At 37.0% G+C, this 14,101-nt stretch overlaps 2 protein-coding genes across 3 annotated transcripts; one reads left to right on the top strand and one right to left on the bottom strand.

Moving 5' to 3' along the window:
- On the bottom strand, positions 1–2,606 carry LOC100252523 (U-box domain-containing protein 30). Of its 2 annotated transcripts, none has more exons than XM_010648771.3 (2): positions 2,506–2,606; positions 1–2,038 (listed from the first exon to the last, which is right to left on the bottom strand). In XM_010648771.3, the coding sequence occupies exon 2, from the start codon at positions 1,940–1,942 to the stop codon at positions 599–601; it is 1,344 nt and encodes a 447-aa protein (XP_010647073.1). In that variant the 5' UTR covers positions 1,943–2,038; positions 2,506–2,606; the 3' UTR covers positions 1–598. The 2 variants fall into 2 exon arrangements, with proteins under 2 accessions (XP_010647073.1, XP_002267145.2); XM_002267109.5 differs by having other exon boundaries at positions 2,464–2,602.
- Positions 2,607–7,226: 4,620 nt separating this feature from the next.
- On the top strand, positions 7,227–8,304 carry LOC104878482 (uncharacterized). The gene has a single exon (XM_010648985.3). It carries the CDS (start codon positions 7,668–7,670, stop codon positions 8,133–8,135), a length of 468 nt encoding a protein of 155 aa, XP_010647287.2. The 5' UTR covers positions 7,227–7,667; the 3' UTR covers positions 8,136–8,304.
- The last annotated feature ends 5,797 nt before the right edge of the window (positions 8,305–14,101 follow it).

The following is a 14,101-nucleotide window of genomic DNA, read 5'->3' on the forward strand; positions in this document are numbered from 1 at the left end:
TGAAAGATAAAAGTAATTTCATTGTACACATTGAATAATATTGAAGGCCAAGAGGCCCCTGATCTCTACATTTGTGGGGTCAAAACAAAACTCCCACTGAACTAAGAGGAAAATCCAGGCCTTGAGACCCCTGCGGGAGAACTAGATAAAAAAGAGATGGCATGGAGCAGAGCAAGTCCTCACCAATTACAATTACGGTTGCAAGCTCCAAATAGCTGCCTAGAATTCCATCTTAAAATGAGAACCTTCATCCAGTAGCAGTTTGATCTCTTCTCACATAATTTGACCACAACACATGGTGTACTGCACTTGGGCTGTTGCCAGGATTTATTTGAAGAACTTCAGGAGTCAGGAGGCTAGGGTAAGCAAGGTCTGTTGATGCCCATCTTATGGTTCTTCATGTATATTGAATCAATTGCCTGAATTGAAGTACTTGATGTATTTACAGCAGAACGAAGTCTTACCTCGGAAGCACCATTTCATAATTGTTGCTTTGCATGGTTGATTTGAGATTCATTGTCTCGGACCAGGTGGATAATTCAAGTCCATCTCCACAACAACAAAGGGATAATGCATGATAGCAAATAATTTATGCCTTTCATTGGATTGTTTTTGTAAGCTTACACTTGGAAATGAAGGTGGTATCTGTATAATTGAGACTGCACAGTTTCAAGAGCTCTGCAGATCTTTGCTTCAAGACAGGATTGCAACCACTCTGGATGACGAGAAGGAGCTTTGCTGCAAGACCAGCCTCCACAGCAATTGATGAACATTCCTCAGGAGCCAGTTTGCATACAGACCATAAGATTGCTAAAGCATATTGAGTACAGCTCTCCGAAACCCTCATCAATAGCCTCACCATATTCGGTATAGTGTTCAGACAATCCCTCAAAGCCAACCTTCCCTCTGGTAGAGATGACAAGGTATCCAAGATGAAAAGGGCTGATTCCAAGCAATCAGGATTCAAGGCAGGCAACAATTCTACCAGTTGAGGAATGGCCCCAATGCTCACAAACAAGTTCCTGACTTGTTTATGTAAGCATATTGTTCTTAGGAGAGTAAGCCCAGGCAAGTTTCCATTGGGATGCCTCTTATCCTTCACTAGCCTCATTAATCCAACCAAAAGACTATGACTAGAAACAATTTCTGAACGAAAATCCTTCTCCTCCATCAACATTTCTATCAATCGAGTAGAGTTGATCTTTGTCTCGATCGATCCCTCGTTTAACAGGTCCACCATTAAAGAGATCTTTGCTGGTTGCATCAAATTTGCTTTGGATTCTGAATCAAGTGTCAAGTTAACAAGTACCCCAATTACTTCAGAACCAACAGCATGGGAGGTAAAGGGGCCCAATAAAGCTGAAATCAGAGCAACTCCACCTTCTTCCACTGTCTTCCTTGCAGTAGCATGGGCCGCCACAACCTGATGAAGCTCCTTAAGAGCTTGAACTCTGGCCTGACCCTTCACCTTCTTTAGCGTCTCCAGAAGCTCTGATGCCCGTCCCTGTACATCTTCTGATCTCTTCTTCATAAGCAAATACTTCTGTGAAAACCAACTGTAAATTAGATGGTAAAGGGTCTTATTCGGCGTAACCGAATCATCCCAGAGCTCTTGCATCGTTGTGGGGCAAGTGAGGTGCCCCAAACTGAACCATTTGAGAATGTTAGACCTCTCATAGGTTTGGCCTGTGCAAAGGGTTACAGGGTCCTGCATTGGTTCAAGAGAGATTGGGCAAATAAACACTGAAGGAATTTCCGACAAGTCAAGCTCTTCAATCATCCTCTTCAGATCCAGTTTCTCAGCAATACCTCCAACCACCCCACCACCACCGCCGCCCAAAACTCCATCTTTAACGGCAGTGTCCAGATCTAGAACATGCCCATCACCACCACCGTCAAACCCCACAAGCCCATCCTTCTGATAATGCTGAAACATCGGCATTTCTGAAACCCCTTTAGACCAAACTCCCCCCAAACCTCAGAAACCCCCAAAAAGGAGAACCCTCAAAATCAGCATTCAAGCCACATTACATCTACCCTGCACATGAGATGTGTGAAAAAAAGATAAAGAAGAATGAAAGCAATCAAGTTCTCTCTCGTTCACAACACAGCCAACAATACTCTCTTTATTGTACGCATCCTTTATTTTTTTAGCTTTATCCGATCTCTTTCCGTGGTCAAAAGACTCATCACCATCATAACAAACATCATAACCACATAATCAACCTTCTTATCTTCCCCAACACTAAAGCTCACTCACTATTCATAGCTTGAAAACGGTTGCATCATCAACCCAACAACACAACAGCAAAAAGATCAAAAAGAAACCAAAGAAAAACTTATTCCACTCAACAGACCAACACCACACTACAAATAAATCAAAAGGCCTTGGAATCAGAGAAACGTTTGAGAAATTGAAAACAAAATATAATAACAACAATAATGAACCCAGATCATTAGAACCTGAGATAAGTCTGAGTACTCAAGGGAAGTTGAAGGCCATACCACCACACAGAGAGGAGAGAGAAGACAGAGAGGACATGCCCTACAAAGGCTCCTCTGCTGCCCTTCTTTTGGTACAGCCGCTGAAAAACTCCTCATGGAAAAATGTAAATTAATAAATAAATAAACTCTAGAAAAACAAAATTAATTAAAACAATTGTTTGTTTTTGCTGAAAATATCGGTTTACCGGGAACCATGGGCTGCAGCCGGTTATTAGGTCCCTCGGCCCGCGCACCACACGTGCAGTCATATCACCTGCCGTAAATCTCCCGGTTCCCAGGTTCTTCATTCCGGTAAATCAGAAAGAAGAAGGTTTTAATATTTTGATTATTCTTAGTAATTTTTCAATCTTATTTTCCCAATAATTTGGCATTTATTTATTTTACCCGAATAAAATTAAATTTATTTAAAATAATAAAATTGATATAAATATTATTTTAATCGAAATAACACCTTATATAAATTATTTATAAGGGCAATTTTTAATAGTTTTTTTACTGTCGTTAAATAAGTCATAAAGGATAAAATCGTCTTTTTAGTTTTGTAAAAAAAAAAAGGCCGCACGAGTTAAAAAGCAGCCCCCACGTGAGACAAGCGACTGGGTACGCGCCACGAAGGGCTTCGACTTTGCAGAAACCCATTTTTCTTTTCCTCCGAATAATAAAAAGAAAATGAAAGTTATTTTAAAAGGAATTTTTTGAAAAAAAGGATGGTGTGGGGCCCTGCATCGGGGGCCTTTTTAATAATAGAAATATTAAAATAAAGAAAAAGTGCCAGCAAAGCAAATTGACCATGACAGTTTTTGCTTTGACTGTACGCCTCGGGGGGGCTTATCCGGTCTTTGCTTTGACTGCTTTGCGTGTGCACACTACCAGACCCACCTCTCTCACCCAATCACTTTCTGCCACGTCACTCTGTTGCTCTGGTTTCTGTTTTTCTTTTTTCTTCTTTCTAAAGTAATGCTGCCCATAAATATTAAAAAAATTGGATGATGTCATTCAACACACCCAATTCACTATTAGAATTATAAAAATAATTATTTTATTTATTTAATTTTTATGAGTATTATTAATAAAATCACATGACTTAGAGACCTGTGTGAGTCTTTGTGGGGTAGCTTTTGCTTTTTTACTTTAATTAAAAGATAAAGTTGAACTGAAAATTATAATTTTGAAATAATAACATTCATATAATAAAAAAAGGTTTTTATTTTTAATTTTTATATTAATATTATAATTAAAAAAGAGTTTTAGGACTTGTTTGAAAAAAATTATTTTAAATAATTTTCTATTCTTAAAAATAAAAAATAAAGAATTTTTTAAAAATATATTTTTATTATTTTCACTTATTTTATAAAGACTATTTTAAAATATTACATATAAAAATTATTTTTAAAATATATTTTAAAATATTAAAGATAGGTTAAAAATATTTTAAATTTTTAAAAACTTTTGTTTTACAAAAATAAGAGAATTTTTTCAAAGCTATTTTTTAGAATTTACTAAACAGGTACTTTAACTTTCTCAAAACAGATGGAAACAGACTCTACATCCAAGAAAATTGCAACTTTGCAAGACTCCTTCTCAACATTTAGCCCAATGAATGAATATAGCTTGGGCCTCGCTAAAATCCTTACCTTCTTGGGCTGAGCCAAAGCCCGGTAAAACCAGAATTCTAAACAAAGACTCCATCCAACTCGTTAAACATTGGCCACCTCCAAGACTGGATTATGAATCTGTGGCTTAAGCCAATGGCTACCCCAGGTTCAGATTATTGGTATCTTTGCAGACCATGTGGAAGCCCTGGGTTAAAACCCTTTTAGACATCTGCCGAGCCAGGACCAAGCATGTTTTTCGGGTTGGTCATGGCCCAGTGAGGTTAAACTTATTCATTCTCAGCTTCTATTTCACTCATTTCATCAGCTGTGATTTCCAAATTGCAATGTCGCAGGGTGCTTTTTGTCAACGAACCCAAGTAATGGTTGGAATTTGGGCCTCAAGACTCAAAAGTCAAGCTGTGGGATCTTCTCGTTGAAACTAATATGTTGCTTGTGAACGGGGTAGACATGATAAGACTGGACCGTTTGTAAATGTACGAACCTTAGCTTGAAGTGTTTGCATTGGCCTGAGCTGTATTTGGATAACCATTAAAGTTTCCTGATTTCTTTCTTTTGAAGTGTTGACCACTCCTCACGGTTTGCCACCTCACATTGATATCACGATGGGCCATTTACGCTTTCTGGTTCCAGCTTTCCCTGAAAATTTGAACCAATTTTCTTCCCTCCTTGACGAATTCAAAGTGCTGTGGGGGGACGCATTAAATTTTTTGCCTTTCAAAACGCAAAGGTAGATGTATGACCATGGTTGCATGACACCATACACCATATCTCCGATTGTTGATTCAACCCTATAATTTTTTTTTTTATTTCTTCTGCTGCCTTCCGACCACCCGTAATGGAATCAATTGGTAACATGGAGCAGGGCAGTGTGGTGATGCAACATGAAGGATCAGGAGCAGAGGGAAAAGTTAAAACAAGTAGAGAGGGTTAATGTATGTTGTCATCTGATTCAGACATTTCCCTGCGCGTGCGCATGGGCCATGCTCCCACTTGATCAATGGGCACAGCCCAATTCACTACTTTCCTCCGGCGTGAACCTCAAGCAAATTCTTCACTTTTCTGTTTAATTTTTTGGGATGGTCCATCCCTTCACAGACGCCTTTCATGCATGAACCAAGTAAAAGCATGACTCTCCAAGCATCGATTACTTTGGTCCCCTGTTTCCTGTTGACTTTATCCCACAGCTGGTGGGTGGTGGTCAACATTCTCCATTAAAACACATTCCAAAACTCGGCTGCATTTTATTTTAAACGTTCTTTTGAGGGACATCTGTAAAATTGTTAAATGAAGGAGAGATGCTGATGCAGTTCCTCCCTCCCTTTCCAAGTCTAATTTAAACTAACCATTCTCTGTAGGGGAATAATTCTTCATCCACTCACAGTTGACTTGGCACCGCCATTCGAATTCATTGGTCAGCCGCCTTTAATAAGATTTTAGAGCAGCAGGGCAGTTGAAATTTGGATTGAATTGGGTGAGTTAAGAATGGTTAAAAAAAAAAACAAAGAAGAAGAAGAAGAAGAAGATGAACCCGATCCATTCTTCTTGGAGACCAAATAATTTGGAATCTCGAAAAAAATATATTTTTAAATTATTTTCCAAAATAGTTGAATGATATTATCATTTAGAATAAAAATATACCTTTTATAGGTAATATTTTATTTTTAATTATTCTTTATATTTATATAATTATTTTTTTTAAAAAAAATCCAAAACAATTAAAATATTTTATAATTTTTTTTAAAAAAATATGAAATTATTTTTAAAAAATAGTTATCAAAACATACTCTTTAACTTTTGTTTAACTTCAATCAATTGTAACATTTTCACTTAATTCCAATGGAACAAAAACTTTCTTCAAATAAATTGAGCAAAGAATCAAAGATGAGACTCCCAATTGGTCAATATCTTGGTCATGGGAATTTTTTGCAGACTAATTAGACAAGTGGATGGTTCCATGTTTCGGGCTGTCCACATATGAATTTCATTGATTCTCTAAATTTTTAAGATTAAGGTCTGTTTCATTGTTTGGAATTCATTAAATCTGTACAGAACATGACAGTATATGAACAGCTCCTTTTTCAATTAAGTATTAACTGGAGGCAGACTTTGAATATTACTTGTTAGTCAATTCATCATATTTATGAATTTTTTTCCTTTTCCTTTTCCTTCTTTCCAAACAGACCCCCTGAGCCCAGCTGATACAAAATTTTGCCGTGAGGGCCACTGAAAAACTAAATTCTCAGAACTACACCTATTGAAGGCTGTCATTTATTTGCATTAAAAACAAAACCAGTACAGCAAAATGACTTCCAAAAAGGCAACAACACGGTCTACCAGTGGGGCAAGCAATTTTGTGGATCATACTCCACAAACTCCACATACCATAGAAAAAATATCAGGAAATTTTCCCATAATTTTCACCCTCCAGTGAAGTCAAATGACAAGATGATTGATTAAAGATAGCAAGGTTGGTCTGGACTAAAGATGTTAATTCACGGGTTCCTGCTCAAAGTTCTTCAATGGTGATCATTGTGACACTTTCAAAGTTAACTGAACAAACATTATCCACACCCGACAATTCCGCACAACTGGCTTGCGCGATTACTGAGCCATTAAGTAGCAAATATGAAAGAAAGTAGGCACATCATTTGACCGTGACAACAATGACTATCTAATAAGATTATCAAATCTGTCGCGGGTTTGTCCCTGTGATTATTGAAAGCTCATTCTTCTTTATAAAAAGGAAAAAAAAAATGAATGCGAGGAATATGATGTATATACCTGATTAGTAAGGGATCAGGTCAATGTTAAAGGTTCGCCAATTTAGCTAAGTCTTCTGCTCGACTACTCTAGTTTGTTCATATTATTTAAAATCAAACAAACTTGGGTTCATGAGATGAGGACACATATGTTAGAGACATTTTTTAATATAATTTTGACGTCAATCTCACATAGGGTGGCCCTTGACTCGGTGATACCTATGAGTTTTGTTAAATTATGATGAAGTAATCCATATTGTGAGGAGGCCAGAGAGGACGGCATCCTGATATTCTTTACTGTTACTGTCCTTTTATTCTCTTTTTTGGGAACACTGTTTTTGTTTTAGGATAGTGATTTTCTTCATGTTGGTTCTTTTAACGTCTTTCCTAGTTCAGGCAAATACCTTTATACCAGTCCTGCTTTCCGTTGAAATGGTCTCCACACGTACAGCCAGCAATTGAGTCCTTAACTGCCCTTGGACCCTACCACGAAGAAAACCGTTCATCTCTCTTTCTCTCCATCACTTTCAAAACCCCATGATTTTCAAGTCATCGACCTAAACCAGTATTTTGTATACCACTGATATCAATATATAAGAAGCACCATCTCTCTATCTCCACAATGATTACCTTCTAATAAGCCATAAATTCTCCATTTGTGAATTGTGAGTGTGCGTATTTATGCTGTATTGACTCAGCCTTCTTTCTGCTCAAGCTCTCCCTTGTGTAAATCTTCCTTGAGTTTGAATTAGCCCCATCAACAGAAGGGTGCAGCAAGCAGTGCAACATGAGCAAGAAGGCTAACAAGGGAAGCAAACTGAGCCGGTGCATGAAGGCACCCTTCAAAATCCTGGCCTGCGTCAGGGATTTGTACATCCGCAGCATGACGGAGTTTGCCGGACGGGTGAGTTATGGCTCTGCCATGGGTTGTCCTACAGCCCAAGTCTCCAGTTTGCCTAAGAGCTTCAGTGTCAGCTCCTCCAAGTCAAGTGGAGATCAAGATCTTTCTGAGCTGATCAAGGTTGCTTCTGCTAGGAGTCTGAGCAATAAGATTGAGTTGGATCTTCTCCGGCGACAGCCGTCCTCGAAATCTCCGGTGACCGGCACAAATGTGGTTCCTCGGAGTATGAGTGTTGGAATTGGAAGGATTGATGAAGACAAGCCTTGTGAATTTGGAGAAGATATCAAGGTGAACACCGATGCGTTTCCAAGAAGCAGAAGCTATGCTGTCTCCAAAAAAACTGGGATATTCTGAGGAATTTTCAAAGGGAAGCGAATGAAGGGCAAGAAGGACCAGAAAGACGGCGAATCTCTCTCAAATTCAACTGTTTAGTTTGTTTCATTCCCCCTCGTTTTTCTCATTCTGGTGTTTGAGCTATAAAAGTGTGATAATATTGTTGATAAATGGTAGGGTTGTTTGGTTATACATCTGTTTCCTTCATAGAACACTCGAGCAATAGAATCCACTACAATCACATATGTGCAAATCTGTATAAACCCATATGTTATTGAGTGTGGAATTGCTTCTGTTAGAACTCAAGATCACATGACTGATGAAGTCGAGGTGAGTTCTCAACATCTTTCCTTTTCCGTTTCCTTTTCCTTTTCCTAATAATGTTCAAGGGCGTTACCAACCAGTAGTCCACTAGCCGGCCATTGCCTTTTTCCCCAGCCAATCTCCAAATGTGAAAATAATGATTCGGCCTTTGCATATTGGCAAACTCTGCCCCCTGATCGTATCTGTGCCTCCATGCCAGAATGGTCTTTCATTGGAACTTGACTGGGCAGAGGATGAGAGTCATCTTCCATTGTCAACACCGTGTTCTTCTGATTCCCGCAGGCTAACGATTCTAATTACCCTCTAGAAGAGGGAATCCTATAAAGGATGAAAAGGAATTAACTCCTGTGAGATAACGCTCTACATATTCCTAATCTCTTAGCACTCCACCAGCCTGTGAATGACCCACCCAACACACAAGGTGTCTCTCCAATTTTGTTTTACGTCAGTGAATCATCCTCACCATCCAAATCTGGTTGAACCCACTATTGGTAGGGTCTAATTTCATGTTGAGCCATCCTTTCTTGTTAACCCAAAGCAAATGAAAAAGCTTCTGTTAGGTTTGATACGTGAATTCTTTCTCTGGCAGGACCCACCTTGTAAAGCCAAATTGGTGTTCACATATGTGGCTGGTGGACAAAATGTATTATTGATTATAATAGTGGGCATTTCTATTATCGTTTAGTGCTGATGCTTTAGTTCTAAAATTCAGAGTCCCCTCTTAGATTGCAGGCTTTTTTAGTACAAAAGCTTGATTAAAAGGGACCCTTCTTATCAACAAGTAATGATGGTGATTAAGGCCACTAAATGATTAATAAACAACTTGGAGCTTCCGAACACATATATTATCTGCTACCTTTACTTGTTCCAATCTATTATCTACTGTTTGCGCATGATATCGTGGCCATACCATTCCTTTCGAATCCAATGACGAATGCAATCTGATTAATCATAATTTTATTTGATTTGAAACAGTCTAATGTATCTTGAGTGCAAGGAATCAGCTTTTGCAATGCTCCCATGTAAAGATTCAATCTTGAAAATTTAGAATTTTGTAATTTAATATCTCCATTGAGTTAAGTTGACATCGAGGAGCTGGGGTTGCTTGATACCATTGTGTAATTGGCTAATCTTCCTTCTTTTTTTAATGTGTGAAGAAGGAAGGGGACTAGGGCACAAAAGATTCAAGTAGTGATCAATGAGTAAACAATGGAAATGGGTTAGATGAGTCATCCAAGGCATAGTTTTATCTTGAAGGGTTACGTATGTATTAGGCATATTGCATTGATCTCGGTATCATGAAAGTTACAATATTGGATGTTGACTTGGCAAGTCTTGATATTATGAACGTTACAGTATTGGATGTTAACTTAGCAATTCTCTTGGCAATTCTCAATATTATGACTTGACAATTCTCGATATTATGAAAGTTACGGTATTGATCTTGGTATCTTGGCAATTTTCTTGGCAATTCTCAATATTATGACTTGGCAATTCTCGATATTATGAAAGTTACGGTATTGATCTCGGTATCATGAAAGTTATAATATTGGATGTTGACTTGGCAAGTCTTGATATTATGAACGTTACAGTTGGCAATTCTCTTGGCAATTCTCGATATTATGACTTGGCAATTCTCAATATTATGAAAGTTACGGTATTGATCCTGGTATCTAGAATCGTATCAAGTAATACATATAATATTTTGACATGATCTAAATAATTATAAAACTATACCTTTCTTAGAATTAGTTTATGATAATGTTAAGCATCAAATCTTAATAATGATATATCTTAAAAATAAAAAATAAAAATGATAAAGAGTAAATGACAAAAATAATTATTTTAAAAATAAATAAATTTTTCTATTTTATAACTCTGACTTGTATTATGAGTTAACCCAATAATTCATATTTAAGTTGAAACCGAGTGATCGTTGAATTGACAATACCAACTTGAATACTAGGCTTGCTGCTTTCATGACCATGATAGATAAACCTAGCTTGTACATACCATTCCTTGCTATGAGACTCGATAATTGAATTCTCTCTTTACGGTGTTTTAACCAACTATCAAGGACTACTAATTACTTCAATTGTAATGTAAACAAGTGCATTAGTCTGTTAAGAGGACTATTGTTCAAGAATTCCTTTCATTAGATAGCTTCAATCATGGAATCAATAAGGCTACTGTACTCAATACATATTTTGCTTATGGCCGGCCTGTAGGGAATGTGTACCCATAGACACATTCTTAAGTGGCATTGATTGAAATGAACCACAGACCTTTTTCTATGAGTCAATTAGCCCAACAGAAGGAAAAATGAAAAAAAAACGATAATTGAGATTAGGGAGGGATCCACCACTTATTCTTCATACTTTATATTGTTGAGGTGGAATCATTTAGTTTAAAGCAAAAATAGAAAGGACGGGCCATCACTGACCACTAGGACAGTAGAGAAAAATAATTGGCATCTTTCTTATAGATGAGAACTAGTAAATTTTGAGGTGGGGTTCATTCTCCTTTACAGCCATCTCCTCAACTGTCGTAGAAGATCGAAATTGAAGTTGGATCCATAGCATCTCAAGGATTCGTCCATACCAATCCAAAAGATTTTTAGGAGTAATTAAGCTTGCCAGATTTCAATACTCCCAAAACCATTGGAATATTAGTTAGCCGGTCCCTACATTTAGGCTGCATATTAGCATGTGAAGACTTGATGCTTTAGAATATTCAGGGTTGACAGTATGGAAAACATATTTTTCCTACATAAACAATAGAGAACAATGTCACATGTCTGGAGAGGCCGCCTCCTTTTCCCTTTTTTTTCTTAAGTGCAGGCCATGGTTTTTTAATTTTCTCCGATCAACAAACCAGAAAGAGCTGGAGTTCGAGTCCCACATATTCACCTTGTGGTAAAATAACACAGAAGTATATGCTAGAGCAATTGAATCACAGAGATATTTGGAATAAGGGTCTTGGGACATGGTTAAATACAACTTCTATATAATAATACCAACATATCTATGGTTAGGTAAAGACATGTGATAATATCTGATACAATCTTCCTAAAATTCAAAGTCAGATTGACTATCTTTTAAATTGAATGATACCATGGATCCATCATCCAAGTGAGACCCACAAGCGCATCCCTCAAACCCAGAAAACAAGGCAAGTTAGTGGAGGATTGGGTCATCGCAGCTTTGGATACGACCCAAAAAAAGAAAAAGAGAAAGAAAAAAAAAGGGCAAAAAACAAAATTAACCGATGTGATCGTCCAAGACAGATGTAACATTTTGTAGTCTCTTTTGGGCACTTCAAAAAGCCCTTCACACTCCAAATCTGACACCAAGAGCGCTTCAGACTCAGTGCCCAGGTGGGTCTTCCCAAACATCAGGTCAGGTCCCTACCCTTTAAACTTCAAACCAGGTGAATCAACTAATCACTGATACTGATTACCATACCTTCATTTTAATTTCTAACAGTTATTGAAAGTACTCATACGTCTCCAAAAATAATCAGCATACAGGAATTATTGAATCATGTGGGACAAGGTTGGGCTTGTTTTGTTTTCAATGTTGGATCTATTCATGAATAGGATTAGGCCGGTCCCTTCACCGAAGCTATTGGACCGTATTTTAAATTCAACGTTTGTCAGGTAACTACTTTGATCAATTTCTTAAGAGATCCTTGGATTCATGTCACAATCAGGATTTTGAAAATTCAATAAATATCATTGTATACTTGGATTTCAAAGATCCCAATGCCAGTTAAGCAGATCAATGGAAATCTGTGATAATATTTTGATAGGGGAAAGACTTAGAGAGTGTGAGAAACTAGAAATAAAATGGATTCTTGGAACTATTCTCTTTAACTTACCCTATAGGAATAATAATGGAGGGTGTAATATTTTAAACAATAAAACAAAGAAATGGGCGATTGTGAACCCTAAATGGCTTTTCTTAATACATGAATCCTAAAAGGGTTTACAAGTTTGTATGCAACTTTCATAGAATATGTTAAAGTTTGATGACCTGACTTTTTCCTCGTCTAACCCATAAAGCTCACAGTAGGACACATGTGGTGAGATAAAATTATGAATTTTTTTTTTAGTTTATGGTAATAGTAAAAGGATGGGACACTTAATCCTATAACCCACCGATTCTATTGAGGCTGTGGGGTATATATATATATATATATATATATAATGTATAATTTTAAGGTTATGATAATAATTATATTTCTACTGTAATAGTTTACAACTCATCACTCTTATACCAAATTTTTAATATAATGAATCTTCTTCTCTTTTACCTATGATTTTTTCCTACTAAAATTTTTCACGTAAATCTATATATTTTTATTCGTAACAAAATATTATAAATATCTATTTATTTGAGAAAAGAGAAAAATAAAATAAAATGAAAAGGGCATCATCATCTAATCACTAACAGCAAATGATTGAACAGAGGGGTGGTTTATTTGTCTGACTAATCCTAAATTGTTGTGCTGCATATCTAGTAGTCTTGCCACTAGGATCTAATGATGGTTTCTTATCACAAAATGAACTCAATATGGAATGTGACTGATTCTATGTCTTGGAGCATCTTTGTTACTAGTTTGTATACTCCATTGTAATTCAAAATCTGTGACTTCTAGTACAGTGGTTGATCAGTCATCCTTAATTCATCCCTAATCCACTTGATATTGCTGGTGACACGTATTCTGGCATGATTGTTCCATTCATTGTTCAAGAATGATCAAATGGTAATGGCAAATATGCTAATCCTTGAACTTCGCTTGTAAGATTTTGTTCATCATCACAACTCCTTTCCAGGTTCATTATGATGCTGCAGGTACTGAAGCAATGCACAAGCCTCCTATTATTTTCCCAGATTCCAGAAATTTCTACAATTTAAACTTATGGTCTTAGATTTAATTTTTTGCTAATGTGCCAAGAAATTGTTCCAGGGGTATTTGCTTGGGAACCCAGCAACAGATTCACAGTTTGACAACAATCCAAAGATCAGATTTGCACATTGTATAGCACTCATTTCTGATGAGCTGTATGAGGCGATTGGTGTGACAGCAGGGAACAATAGGGATATGGAAAAGGTGCAACAGGGGCTTACCTTACATAAAAGATATCCAAACTACTGTAGACTATGATCAAAATCTCAGTAACTAACAAAGGTTACATCACTTTCCGGTCTTTGCTTCTATGTCTTACTTGCAAGAGACCCAAAATTTCAGCCATTGTGAAGAGCATGTATGAGTCATATGACTGATGGTCTGATACTTCGACTATGGATTGCCTTCAAATTGTTGAATCCATTGTTTCTGTGTTTGTTGGGTGAACATGATTTCTTCTATTAACATTGCTCATTGCTCATTGTTCATATTGACTGCAGTGGTGACAATGCCATGGCTATTCCATCCTTGGTGGAACCCTCTTCTGGCCATTGTTGATTACTGGTGACCATGGTTGGTTGACTGTCAAATTGGCGGATAGGCTTAAGACTGATCAATATGTTCTACATTTGTATTTTTAATTTTTTTTCAAAATAAAAAGTTTCCTAGACAGAATTTAAAGATCATATGAGAGCTGGCTGCTATTGTTCTTGTGTAGGTAGTCACTCTTGAGTCTTATGAAATATTCAAGC

The sequence above is a fragment of the Vitis vinifera genome, chromosome 7, assembly GCF_030704535.1.
Source record: "Vitis vinifera cultivar Pinot Noir 40024 chromosome 7, ASM3070453v1".
Classification (NCBI taxonomy): Eukaryota; Viridiplantae; Streptophyta; class Magnoliopsida; order Vitales; family Vitaceae; genus Vitis; species Vitis vinifera.